Below are 13,755 nucleotides of genomic sequence, written 5' to 3'. Positions count from 1 at the left end.
GTAGGAACACTGGTAGAGGGCAAAAAAGAAGAAAAATTGGGGTGGCTAGGTGTTGCAGTGAATAGAGCACTGGCTCAGGAGTCAGGAGGACCTGAGTTCAAATTTGGCCTCCTAGCCGTGTGACCTTGGGCAAGTCACTTAACCCCAACTGCCCTGCCTTCCCCCTCCAAAAAGAAAAAAAAAAAGAAGACAAATATAACCGTACAAGGCAGAAACAAGAATTATAAAAGCAGAGTCATCCGGGGCTATTCAATTATGAGCACCCAATGCCTGTTCCACTCTGCAACAGCTCATGAGGCCAGCACCAGATTATTATGGAGTACCAGAATTAGCGTTCATAATGAAGCTGTCATCAAGAAAAGGTTAAATTATATTCCATATCCCCTGCTTAATAAAAGATAATTGTGGGTAATGCATTTTAAAAAGATTTCCATCTAAAACAGTTAAAAATTTTTAAAAATCCAGTACTGACAAGGGTAAGCATCAATAATCTGGAAAATTCCCTTTTGTGGAAGAGGTGCTACTAACTATTATAAAACCAAATATAAATTTTAAAACATAATCATCTATTTCGCATTATCCACATCATTGCTTCACTCCATTAGTATAGATCAAGAGCTGAACACAATGGAAATTCTCATGGAATAATCAACTGAATTGTGATGACTGAAAGGAGAAAAAAGTAGTCTTAGGATCTCCTAATCACCAAGTAAGCAATACCTCTTAAGGAAGTCCTACTAGAGTCTGAGGAAAGGCTCTCCATTGAAAATTCATCATCTTGGTGCTTTCCTACAATAAACCTGGGAAAGGCTGCAATCAGCCCAAGGTCTCCTGAATGGCAGGGGAATAAATGTTTTAAAGAGCATGGGATGGCTGGGTGGGAGACTCCAGAAATATGGCCCATGACTAGTTCTATCTGCTTTATTCCTTGCAGCACTCATAATTTAAAAGGGGAGATAGATAGCATCTTGCTGTGTAAGTAGCTCTGAGTCAGGAGTCAAAAAACCAGTACTTGAATCCTAGCTCTGCAAACCAGCCTCCAGACCAGTTTTTGTTACTTGTACAAAGGCCAGAATGCTGCTTGCTCTCCTAACACCTGTGAGAAATGAAAATCAATTCAGTTAACAGATACTTGAATATTTTAGACAGCAGAAAGGACTACATTATAGTTCTTTTCAATGCCAATCTTCTATAAACCTGGAAATCTTTATAGGAAAGTCACCAAAGTAAAACTGCCCTTCTACATTTTTGGCAGATAAGAAACAAAGCATATGTTGGTGAGATGGAAAAATTCACCAGGCCATTGCTGGTCAATGTAAAATAGTCATCAAAGACTTTCAAAGATGTTTCAATGCTTCTAAGGGTTGGCATTTCTAAGAGGATAGCACATACTCAAAATCTTGTGTAGGAATAATGTTGTATACACCTATAGTGAAGACATTTATCTCCAGAGGAAGTACAAGTATTCACCTCTAAAAATGTGTAAAGAATTCATCAGCAGAGCCTGTTCACCTTATCAGGATTAGTTTCAGGATCAACTTACTTCAACACTGAGGATCCATTTCATTGTGTGAGAATGCCTAACACTAACCCAAACTCCAATTCTTCCAGAAACTTTAAGGCAATTTTTAAAATGTTGTGGCCAAAAAGACTCATCATTAGAGGCCAACATGTTACAGCAATAAGGCTCTATGAATCTACGTAACTAAAGCCTTTTCTTACATTCAGCCAAAATAGTACAACTTCACTGAAATCAGAGTAGGAAGAGAACTCAGTAAACTTGACCCAAAACAAAAATCTTCTATCATAAATTGTAAAGGGTTTTCCAGTCTTTGCCTAAAAACCTCTACAGAGTATAAACCCACTATTTTCCCAAAGCAGTATGTTCAGCTTTGGCATAACTCTAATTACTAGGAAGTTTTTTCCTTACATAAAATCCACCTCTTTGCATATCTTATCCATTGCTTCTAGACCTGCCCTAGTTTTCTCTAAACTTTGCAAGACCTGTCAGAGTTTATGATTTATTGGCGTAGCCTTTGAGAATCCAGGGTTACCTCCATGAGGCACCAGAGCAGCACTTTATTGAAAGTTCATCATCAACAATATACATTTATTTTGCATCTACAAGGGAAAAATGAATATACTTTAGGAAAACTTAGCACATCAACACATGAAATTGGAAGGAAAAGGCAAGAAAATGTAAAATACAGTAATGCAGGTATAATATAAACCATATTTCAATCTAAGAAACAAATACATTTTGGTAATGTATTTCATCTTAGGAAGTACATATCAGACAAAACTGCCAAAATAAAGCTCTAAGAATTTTTCAGTAACTCTTTTACAATATATAATCTTTCCAGTAACTTGTTTTATCTTTTACTGCTGATAAGCATAATTATGATTGCATACAAACATATAAAGCAAATATACTAAAAGGAACCTCAAATACCCACCATCACAATACACAGATGACATTCCATACATGCTACATACTAATAGCGCACAAGCTACTTTCATTGATCTTTTAAAATTAAAATCTTTCCTTACTTGAGAACAAGAATAGCACTGGTAGATTCTACCTGTGTAAAGCATCTATCTTTGTAGCATCTGTTTGGGCTCTTTGATGAGGTATTAAGTATGCACTAGTGCCATGAAGTTTTAAGTGTCTCTAGTGTTGTTATGTCACTGTACAAGTCACAACACTATGAACAAAACACTCTTACAACCATATTTCTCCCCAAATCATTGTTTGAAAGAGCTTCCATGTAACAAATTGCTCTCAGTAAGAGCTGCCATCTTAATTCTGATCATTTCTCAGATATCAGGCATGTCTAATATATAGAAATGAACTAAAATGCTGTATTTCAAATAACTTGTGAACGCCTTTTGAATCAGGTAGAGAACTTATGGTAAGAAAGAAGGCAATTCACTCTGTATAAACCTCAAATCCTCTAATGAACTCTGTAAAAGAAAAAATTGTCACTACTGTTTCTGGCTAATGCATTAACAAATGCTTATAATATGGGGAAAATGTTATCTTGTAAAATACAGATATAACCCCAATTTTATAAAAACAAATAACAGCATTTTATGATTTCCAAAAGATCCTCTTATTAAATCATAAGGATTCTTGAATCCCTCATCCCAAACCACATCACACTCCCTAACCTCAAAATTCCTAAGGGCTGGCCTTTCCAATCCCCAACACCCTCCACCAATGATTTTCTACACATCTATGCTATAACCTTACAGTATCTAACCTTGTGGCAAGCTACTTGGAAAATTTTTGTCCTTAAATATTTATTTTATTCCTCATAGTAGCTGCCTTAAGTTTTTTCCACGTTCTATAAGCTAGCTCTATCCCATTTCTAAGCAAATGAGATCTCCCAAATTTCCAAAATATCTATATTACAATTCATTCTTTCTTCTTCTCCAAGGCTAGTCCTTTCACTTGTGTTTAATTCCATCTCCCTCATATATCTCAATCGTTTTCCCTCTCTAGTGGCTCCTTTTCTTCTGCTTAAAAATAAATTCAGCTCTCTAATATTAAAAAACAACACTTTTCTTCAGATTCCATTAGATTCTTCTATACTTTCCTTCCACCAAATTTCTCCAAGAGGGTATTAAAAAAACACTGCTTTTATTTCCTTTACCCTTACTTAATCCCTTACAAATTACTTTAACCTAACCAAATTACCTTCTCCAAGTTCACATTACTGCTGAAAAGAATTAAACTTCCCTAAAGCCATTAAAAGTACTTCTCTTTAGCTTTAAGCTCACCTGATGCCTATGACCTGTTATTCATATTCATCTTCCATTTCTTTGTGGTCTTGAAACTTGCATCCCTTGACTTTTATGACATTGCATACTGTTTCTCACCTCTGTGGCCCAACTTCCTGCCCCTGAACTCTTTCCTACAAGTCTGGCATGCTGTTATCTCTCAGGAACACCTGCTGGCTAAAATCCTATCTTTCAAGTATCAGATAAAATCCCATCTTTTCCTCAATGAAGCTTTTCCTCATGCATGTGAGCTTTTTCACCTTAGAACTTCCAAAACACTTTCTATCTTTTCTTATTGTGCTGATCACATACGGTTTCAAAGTAACGTCCATCAGATCTCTCCTATTTACAGTGTAGGTCCCTGAAAGAAGGGGGGGCTGGGGAGGCCTCTCATATTTTTCTAACTACCTCAATTCTAAGACATTACTTTGAACACAGATATTCAAAACAATATATGCTGAATGACTAGATTTGGCCAAATTTGTTATTCCCACTTTTTCAGGAATACAATCAGATGTAATTGTTCCACAGGACAATTAAAAAATCAAGTATACAAACCTTATTTGCCACATTTACATATCAAACAGACCTCTCCTGATTCTAATGGAACAAGACTAACTGAATTCTCAGCTTATTATCAGCAGTAAGCATTAACACTACACTAGAAAGAGCACTTTGTTATACAAACTATAAACCAAGATATAATTCTTTAGAAGCATCCCTGTAATAGCATGAAGGGGCTCAAAAAACAACTATATTGAGGTTTCAAGAAAACACTTTTTTTTGCTAGTAAGAGATTTTACAATCTTAAAATGAGCTGCTAAATGTTCAAAAAGTCAACTACAGTATCAAGAATGCCTGGCTTGGCAGCAGCCAATGTGAAAAATGTTTCAAAGAACTGACCTTGTCAAACGTGATAAAATCCCTTGTGACACTGCTGTTATCAAAACAACTCACAACAACCCCAAATTCTTTTATCTTAGTCTACATTAGAATCACAGAATTTTAGAGCTGGAATCAAACCTCAAGTCTTCTAGTCTAATCCATACTTTTGACAAATGAATTGAACAAGGACAGAATCTGAAAGCTGTAAGAAACTTCAGCAGCAATCTCGTTGAACCTATCAACATTATCTGACAAGTGGTCCTACAGACTACATTTAGAATACGGTGTGTTCAGCTGTGTGTGAAAACTTGAAAGAAAGATTCTGACAAATTGGATTAATCCAAGAAAACCCAATCAGAAGGGTGAAATGTCTGAAAATAATGTAAAGGAAGACACAATAACTTTCTTCATAAACCATATATCATGCAGAAAAACAAATGTGTTCCAACTCACTACTGAAAGTTAGACAAGAACAGATGGGTATCAAAAAGAATCAATGTTTCAAATCCACCTAAGGAAAACCGTGGGGGAAAAAAGACAAACCAGCACATCAACAGATCTATTACTCTTCATTAGAGGTATTTAAACAACGTCTGGATGGTTATAATGATGCTTTTGAAGCATTTTTGCTGAGTGGTAGGTTGTTAGAACTTCTAAGGTGCCTGCCATTTAATCCTAAAGTCCTACAACTCTATGGATGCATTTTAGATATCAACCTTTTAAATTCTTTTCTCTCTTTAAGTCCTCTCTTCCTCAGCACTAATACTTCAAGAGATAAGAGACATTTCTTTTTAATAGGCTTTAAAAATTTCCTAGTTCAAGAAAACCAAAATAAAAACCTCATCTTTTCATATAATAGTCTAGTTGTTTTTTTTTTTTTTTTTTTAAGCAATCAGGGTTAAGTAACTTGCTCAAGGTTACACGGCCAGTTATTTCTGGGTGTGGTGCTAAGTATCTGAGCCCAGATTTGATCCCCAGGTCATCCCGACACTGGAGCTGGTGCTCTTACTCGCTATGCTACCTGGCCGCCCCAGTCTAGTTTATTTTTAATATAATAGTGACTAATTGGCCATATGATTATGGACTTATCCTTTCTGTACCTCAGTCTCCTAGTCTAAAATTCTATGACTCTGCTTAATTTCCGAATTAAGTAATTTAAAGGGTACAGTGAACGTTAAATTAACAGTTGCCTCTTGCATTGGAAAATTAACTCCAAAATTCCTTCCTTGTTGGGAAAATAAAATGAAAAAGAATTTAACACACTGAACAAAATTTAATTGTAAAGTAGGAATTGGCAATCTTTATAAACAAACATGGCACATAATGTCACTTAGACACATTTTTCAATCATTAGAAAGCGTAGGGTTTGGTCAGGTTAAAACATGATGAAGGCGAGGAAGTTGCTTAGATCTACTGTCTCCTAATAATGGTAATTCCCAGTAGCAAACAGCCTATTAGACTGATGCTACTTTTTCTAGAAACTTTGCTAAAGTCTGCTCTGAAAAACTGAAAATCTTCATGCAACACCAATTGAAATGCATAGCTTTCAAGCATCAAATTTAAAGTTCAAGATTATTCCATTTTAAGTAAGCCACATTGGAATCTATAGATTTTTATAGACTGTAAAAGGCTCCAATTGACATTCACAATGACCCAGAAACTGTACATTTGTAGCATAGATTTTTAAACAGGTCATTTTTATAAGTGTATTCCTTTGACAATACTTTCTCATGAAAACACATTTTGAGCCAAGTGCCAGTAGGTCACTTTTATTAAGCTTACCTTTTAAAAAGGAGGGAAAAAAAAAGAAAGAAAAAGAAACACACTGGCCCCTAGCAGGTAATGTAGCCAAAGGTCTCAAGTGCAGTTGAGTTTTTAAATTGATCTATAAATGTAATCAGGCATAATCTCCTAGTGTAGAAATTATTCTTTGGAAACAAATTAGGTACATTAGTTCCTTCAAGGTCACTAGGGCATTATTTAGTAAATGACAGCTACCATTATGTAAGGCCTTGTAAGTGGCTTCAAAGAGTTAATGCTAAAAATCAACTACTAAATGTACCTTTGAATCACAATATATACCTACAAATTTACCTTTAAAAATTGATAAAATGAAGTATTAATAGCACATTTATTAAACTTACAGTTGAGAAAAATTGGTTTATATGAGATCCAAAAAACAAATAGAAATCTTTTTTCCCTGGAGACAAAAATGGACTTTTTTTTTTTTTGGATTCGTGATGATAGTTTTAGTAGCCTAACTGCAAGGTAAAAAATTCAAAATCATGATCTGAAAATGTTTTACCTTTAAAATGAAAGATGCTCCCTGGCCCAGGACATTCAACACTCGGGATCTATTGTGAGACCTTCCCACTCAATCAGTTTCATAAACCAGCATGAAGAAACTGTCTTTTAAATTAACCAGGAAAAGAATGATCTTTAAAAATATTTAGTAATACAACTTTTCATTCCTTTTTGGAGGCGAGTCAGTGTAGCGTGGTGATGATAAGGGGATCAAAGCCTGTGATTTCATCAGTGCAGAAAATTCTGTATGAAAATTCCATCCACTGATGTAGGTCAGCAACTCTCCTACAACTTAATGGTCTAACTAAATTAAGTGGCTTGTAACATGGGAGAAGGTAAGTGACCTGCCCAAGGTCACAGACTAATTATATAGTTAGTACCTTTCAGAGACAGGACTGAAAGTTTTTCTTTAGATATCAGTCCTGCCCCCACCCCAAAATATATTCGGGGGATGGGGGGAGGAAAGAGAAGAGATCATCCTTATACTATCTTCTGGAATTTTTATGTTAAATGAAAACTATGTACTAGCATTCTCATTTTGTCCAATTATAACACATCTTATTTAACACACCAAGACTCCAGGATAGGCTCTTTGAATGATAAATTTGATATTTCTAAGAAGTCATTGTAGAGAAAATTGAATTGACCTGAGTTTATATGAGAGATATATAACATGTAAACCTTTTTTTCATATCACAGATGTTACATTTATCATTACTTTACCATTTACACTGAGGGAAGAAGGGGAAAGGGAATCTATCCATTCTGAGACCAGAACAAAGATACTGAAGTACTCTGGCCAAAATTAGTATAAATAGACTTTATTGAAGTCATTGCCTCTGTACTGAGACCGAAGATTGTGTCTACATAAGCACAAGTTGTAACATTTCACAACTTCTAAAAGGAATGTCAACAATTACAACGATCATGCATACCATGGTCGATAATCACATTTTAGAAGCATTTTCAACCATTTCTAAAGAAATGCTTATAACATTGTTATATATATAGAACTACTTTCAATAAACTGCAAAACATTGATCGACTTTTCCAGTATGAGCTACAGTGTCAACACAAAAGGGAGGCATAAATGTTTAATTTATGAAATCAGAATGGAATATTTACTGTAAAGAAAAATTAAAAAGCTTTCAAATAAAGGCCATCATTGAACCAGTGCGAAGAGCACAACTCGAACTTGGAGTCCGTGCGCCCCGAGCCCTCGGCTCAGTACTGCGAGTACTCCTTGGACTGAAGCTTGGCAATGATGCGGTCCAACTGTCTCTTCGCTTCACACTGCGGGAAATTGCTCATATCATAATATTGAGGGGCAATTTTCACCAACCTGTCAACAAACAGTTAAAAGTCACTATAGTCACATTTAATTAAGACATTTTTAGGTAATAGTTGTTACTCGAACAATAGCTACAGATGATCATACTGCTGAACACAATGAAATCTGCAAATCCAATGAACTAATAAGAATGCATAAAAAATATTTCAAGTAATCTAATATTAAAAAATCTCAAAATCGGTTTTAGAAGGTATAGCAAGCTAAAAGCTTTTTTCCCTCTCAAATCTTGTAGTCCTAAACGACACTTCCACATGATTTTTAAATAATGACAAAAGCTCTCTTCCCATTAGTAAAGGAAGGGGATCTGAGGTACACAGCATCTCTCAGGCAAGAGGAGACTACTCTTCCAGCTCTACTCCATTATTACTTCCACTCAACTTCTAATTATTTTCTATTTTTAAATAATTATAAAAATTATACTATGTTCTAGGTTGCATTTGTACAGAAGATAATATTTCACCAATACTATTATCAATTACAGTGTTAATCAAGTTTCTGTTTGAATTTTCATAGAGATCAAGTGAATTGCACCTCCATAAGAGTAACTTAAATTACTAAGTTACTAACATGGAATAGAGAAAATAAATATAGCACACAATAAATTATCTCAGAATTTATTGTTTTTTTGTCCTTCATTCTTGAAGAGGCCCACAATGTCAGGAAGATGATGCCCTGACTTTCAACTGAACTGGATTAAAGTGAGGGAGGGCTGTGCAAGGTTAGCCATCTGGGTAAAGTGGCAAGACAAAGATCAGGACAACGGGAAATGGCTTCCAGAATATACATTCCACTAAGAAATAATTCTTTATCCATTTATGTAGATGCCAATCTGCACTGGGAGTTCTCTATACCAATGAAATCAAGTAAAGGGAATGTACCAAATGGTACAGCATCCAATATCTTTAAGGAAAACACTAAATGAGTTAAAGGAAGAAACAGTCAGTAAAACTATACTAGTGGGGTAACCTTAATTAACCCTTCTCCAATCTAGATAAAGCTATCCATGAAGGAAAAAGGAAAAAAGTAAGGGGAAAGGAAGAAGAGAAGACTAAAGAGAAAATCAAAAACAAAGAGACATCTACTTGTCCCTAGGTTGGAAGGATCAGCTGCAGGCAAGATCGAGATAAAACAGGACTTTAGTTCATAGCGATATAATTCGTTTACAATGAAAAACCTGTCAGTGTTACTCTATTCATGTAATATATTGTGCACCCCACTTGGATCAGTTTTCTTCACTTTTGGGCTTTTAGCTTCAACTCTCCCCTGAACTCTCCAACTCACTTTTCAGTATGCTCCTCTCCTCAGGAGTCCCTGATACTTGAGTGGGTACAGTAAAAACAAGCCATTCACACTGAAGACTTTAGGCATGAGGAAATGAACTAATGAACCCAAAAAGCTGCGAGAGGAATACAAATGCTAGGATAAATAGTGGTAAAGATCAATTTGTCTATTAAAAAAACAAAAACTTTTCTAGGACAGAAAACACCACTGTGTCCTGTAGAAGGCTCCATGGCAGCTCTAGTAAGGTTATGGAACAACTAAGTACTGCAGAGAGTATCCTGGAATTACAAGACCTAAGTATGAATCCAGGCTTGACCAGCTACTTGGTCCACCCTGTGAAAATCACTTCACACTCGATTTCTTTTATTTTCTTATACTGTGGTTGTTCAATTGTGACCAACTCTATGTGACTTTGTCCATGAGGATTTCTCAGCAAAGAGGGTTTACAAATTCCTTCTCTAGTGTGAGGAACTAAGGCAAATAGGAATTAGGTGACTTGTCCAGGGTAACAGCTAGTAAAGTGTCTGAGGCCCGATTTGAACTCTATAATCTTCCTGATTCCAAGCCCAGTGCTCTATCTACTGCAACACATAGTTGCCCCTTTCTTATACAGTAAAGTGGGGATAATAACATCTGTATTATCTACCTCACAAATTTACTGTGAATGCTTAGTAAATATTAAACCTGACATCAATGTGAACGAGCATTCCTACTGAATTGCTAAATATATTAACCACACTTGAGGCAGGTATGTTTATATTTACATTTGAGTGAAAGATATCAACTGTGAAGTCCCTCGGCTAGTGAGAAGCAAAAGAAATTAATTTTGAACACTTCACATACAGGTGAAGTCATAGTCTGGGTCAATTTTCCAGGTACATAATGTCAAATATCAAATGTGCAAAAAGGAAAAAACAGAAACAATATCAACCAAGAGAAGATCCTACATAACACAATACTACAAATTTAATTCCTTTATTCACTCTGAACTTGTTAATTCATAAACTGATTAACTTTTAGACATCTTCCATCAGCACACATTCACTTAGCATACTCTTTTATTAAGGGGATTTGTTTTGTGAAGCTTGGATTTAGTGGAAGGGCTGCACTTGAGGACCTACAGGGCCACATATGATCTTGAGGTTGCTGGTTCCCCATTCCTGACTTAGCACATCACACAAAGTATAAACTATTTTTCTACCACATGATTCTGAGGAAAAATATAACATTGTAGATAAAAATATCTGCTTACCATTCTGGTTTAATATCTGTACACGTCCGGATATAATTCTTTGTTGTAAGGACAAATTCATTGTAAAGCACCCATTCTGGCTTGTGGTCCAGAACAGTTGAAGGATGTAACTGCACTACTTGGTTGTCCTTTACAGTTAAGTAATGCCCTGTTCGTTCCAAATGAGCCACCTAAAATCAAAACCAAACTAAATCAATACAATGCTTCAATGTATTGTAAAGTTAAAGTGGTTTAAGAGATACTGATTTAATCAATTATACGTATCACCTCCAATTTTTGTTGCTTTAGATTTCACTGCTCCCATTATGTAAACTACCTAATAAAGGCTTTTTAAAATTCTTTTCTTTTTTGCCCTCTCTTTGGCTACTTCTAGTGTTAGAAGAGATGAAGATAACTTCTCATATAAAATCAGGTTTTGTATGATCCACCTTTACATGCAGTTTCCTGGAATACAACTCACAGATCAGTGAATATGGAGTCAGAAGAGATACTCAAAACCAGCACTACCTGGGTGGCTTTGATTTTTGAGCTTTAATTTCCTAGTTTGTAAAATGAAGTGATCAGAAAAAGGGAACTCTCTAAGGTCTTCTTGCACTAAATCTTATGCTTGTATGACCTCCAATTATAGAGCTTACAGAAAGTAGAACTGAAGTTATCCAGTACAAAATGAACGCTTATTCAAATTATTGAACTGAACTGATCCAAACCTAACAAACTTGGTTTTCTGGCCTACTGACAGACTGAGGATAGCATGCAGGGCCATGAATATAATTTAGCAGTTAACAAATGATGTCTAAAAGAAGGCAAAGGTCTCAGATGTCTATGGGACACCTAGGAGGAAATATTCACCAGGTGGGTGTGATCCAAGACTGGGGGTTCAAGAGAAAGTTAAGAATTGGATATATAGATCTGGGAGTCACTGTCACAGAAATAACTGAATTCATGAGAACTAATTAGATGACCATGAAAATGTTGAAGGGGGTGGGAGGAAAGGGCCCAGGACAGCTATGGAATACACCCTCAAATGGAGGTGAGACACAGATAATGATATAGCAAAGGAAACTAAGAAACAGTGGGAATGAAAAGAGGAGAAAAATTGAGCAGAGAATAATTTTATGTCAAATCATGAAAGAGCATCTACGAAGAAGACTATTTAACAGAGAGGCCTAGAAGGACAAGGAGGGAGAAAAGATGTCACTTTTCCTTATGTTCAAGGAAGTATCAAAAACATTTAAGAAACACTTTCTAACAAAATGGTTAATTAAAAAAAAAAGTGATTAAAAGGGTAAAGCTTCAACTCTCTACAAAATATACAAAAATTAAGACCTCTTCTCCCAACAATGTTATATAAATGGGGTACTACTGTTGTAGATTCTGGTTATTAGATCTAATTACCTCAGATAAAAAATCAATTAAGACAATCTGTAAAAACAATCCCCATGCACACAAGTTATATTAGCACTTTTTTCAATAGCAAAAAAGCTAGAGATAAATGTCCCATGATTGAGGACTGGTTAAACATATTTTAGTTAATAGAATGGAATATTACAGTGCTTTAAGAAAAACAATATAAAATGACTGTACAAATATAAAACAAAGCCCAACAAAACAATTAAAACCAAATGCTGCAAAGTAACTATCGTTGGACATAAACAATAAGATGAGAAAGAATGTACTTCTCTTCCTGATTCTTTAAGGAATGGGAATCTATGAGTGTGGATCATTGCATATAATGTCATACACAGAGCACCTACATTTCTCCCTAGCACTGATACTGCTCTTCTCATGAAGCATCTCTATTACACTAATTATAAAATCTTGCAATTCATAAAGTACTTTGTTCAAAACAGCCCTGGTGAGACAACTAGTACAGTATTAGTACCACATTTTACAGATGACATATGATAAAACTAAGGCTCACTTTGCCACAAAAGTAGTAAATTATATGACATCTAATTTTTTTCTCAGGTCTCTGGACTCCAAATCCAGGGCTTTCCCCACTATGTAATACTGTCCTCTCAACACATGCCATGTTTGATGAAGATCTGCAAAAGTTTCTATCACCTACAAAGTTAATTTTCTAGTTCTCACTGATAAAATGGTGCAGAATAGTGATTTTACAAAGTTAAGTAAATCAAAGTGATGGGGACGAATGTTTCCAATTTCAAACTGGGTTCTGTAAAGGAATGGCTCAAATCAAGTGCTTCATTTAAAAAAAAATAATTGCAGAAGCTGCACATGGGACAAAATCCGTTAACCTCTCAGGTCTTTCTCTTCTATAGAAGGATGCAACTAGATGAATTCTAAGATTCCTTCCAGCTCTGAAGAAATCGTAGGATTCTATGATTAGATTCCCCAAGAAGAGAATACTTACTTATTTGTTTGATAAACTAGCCATTCAAAATTTTAAATATAATTTAAAAACCTAGTCAGTGTTATGCTATTATTACTTAATTTAGTACCACGGGGAAAAAGCAAACTGGAGTATTTGAAATCTTTAAGGGAAAAGATGCTTCAAAGTATGATAAAAATCATTCTCACAATTATTTTCTCATTTCTTTAAAAAGCTACTTTAAAAAAATCAGTGGCATTTTAAATAACAAAAGGTTATCAAGACAAAGTTAAAAATTAAGTGAGGTGAGGATGAAAGTAGATTATCTCCATTCCCCACTAGCACTCTCAATCTTTGGACATGCTGTGTTTAAACAGACTCAACTAGATATAAAAGCAAATGGATAAGCTCCAACTATTCTCAATCATTTCTTTTCTCATCAAGTGTTAGAAATGGAATAAAAAAATAGCCTTAGTCCTGCTTTGTATTTACTTTAAGATTCTTCTGTACAAGCACTCTACTGTGGTTAATAAGGTCTATTTAATATTTTTAAAGGACCCTGGAGAA

The 13,755-nt window shown here is 35.2% G+C and overlaps 1 protein-coding gene across 1 annotated transcript in view; it reads right to left on the bottom strand.

Moving 5' to 3' along the window:
• Positions 1-5,921: 5,921 nt before the first annotated feature.
• Positions 5,922-13,755, bottom strand: part of DHX15 (DEAH-box helicase 15) — a 76,819-nt gene continuing 68,985 nt past the window's right edge. Inside the window, exons 13-14 of the mRNA XM_069069074.1 lie at positions 10,857-11,026; positions 5,922-8,314 (exon numbers count right to left, since the gene is read on the bottom strand). Coding sequence (XP_068925175.1) covers positions 8,197-8,314; positions 10,857-11,026 — 288 coding nt within the window. The 3' untranslated portion in view covers positions 5,922-8,196. The remainder of the gene's footprint in view (positions 8,315-10,856; positions 11,027-13,755) is intronic.

Source organism: Petaurus breviceps, unplaced genomic scaffold, assembly GCF_028583685.1.
Source record: "Petaurus breviceps papuanus isolate PSGF00001 unplaced genomic scaffold, PetGlider_PUasm1.0 140, whole genome shotgun sequence".
Taxonomy (NCBI): domain Eukaryota; kingdom Metazoa; phylum Chordata; class Mammalia; order Diprotodontia; family Petauridae; genus Petaurus; species Petaurus breviceps.
Note: the sequence above shows the minus strand (reverse complement) of the source record. Positions and strands in the feature narration are given on the sequence as shown.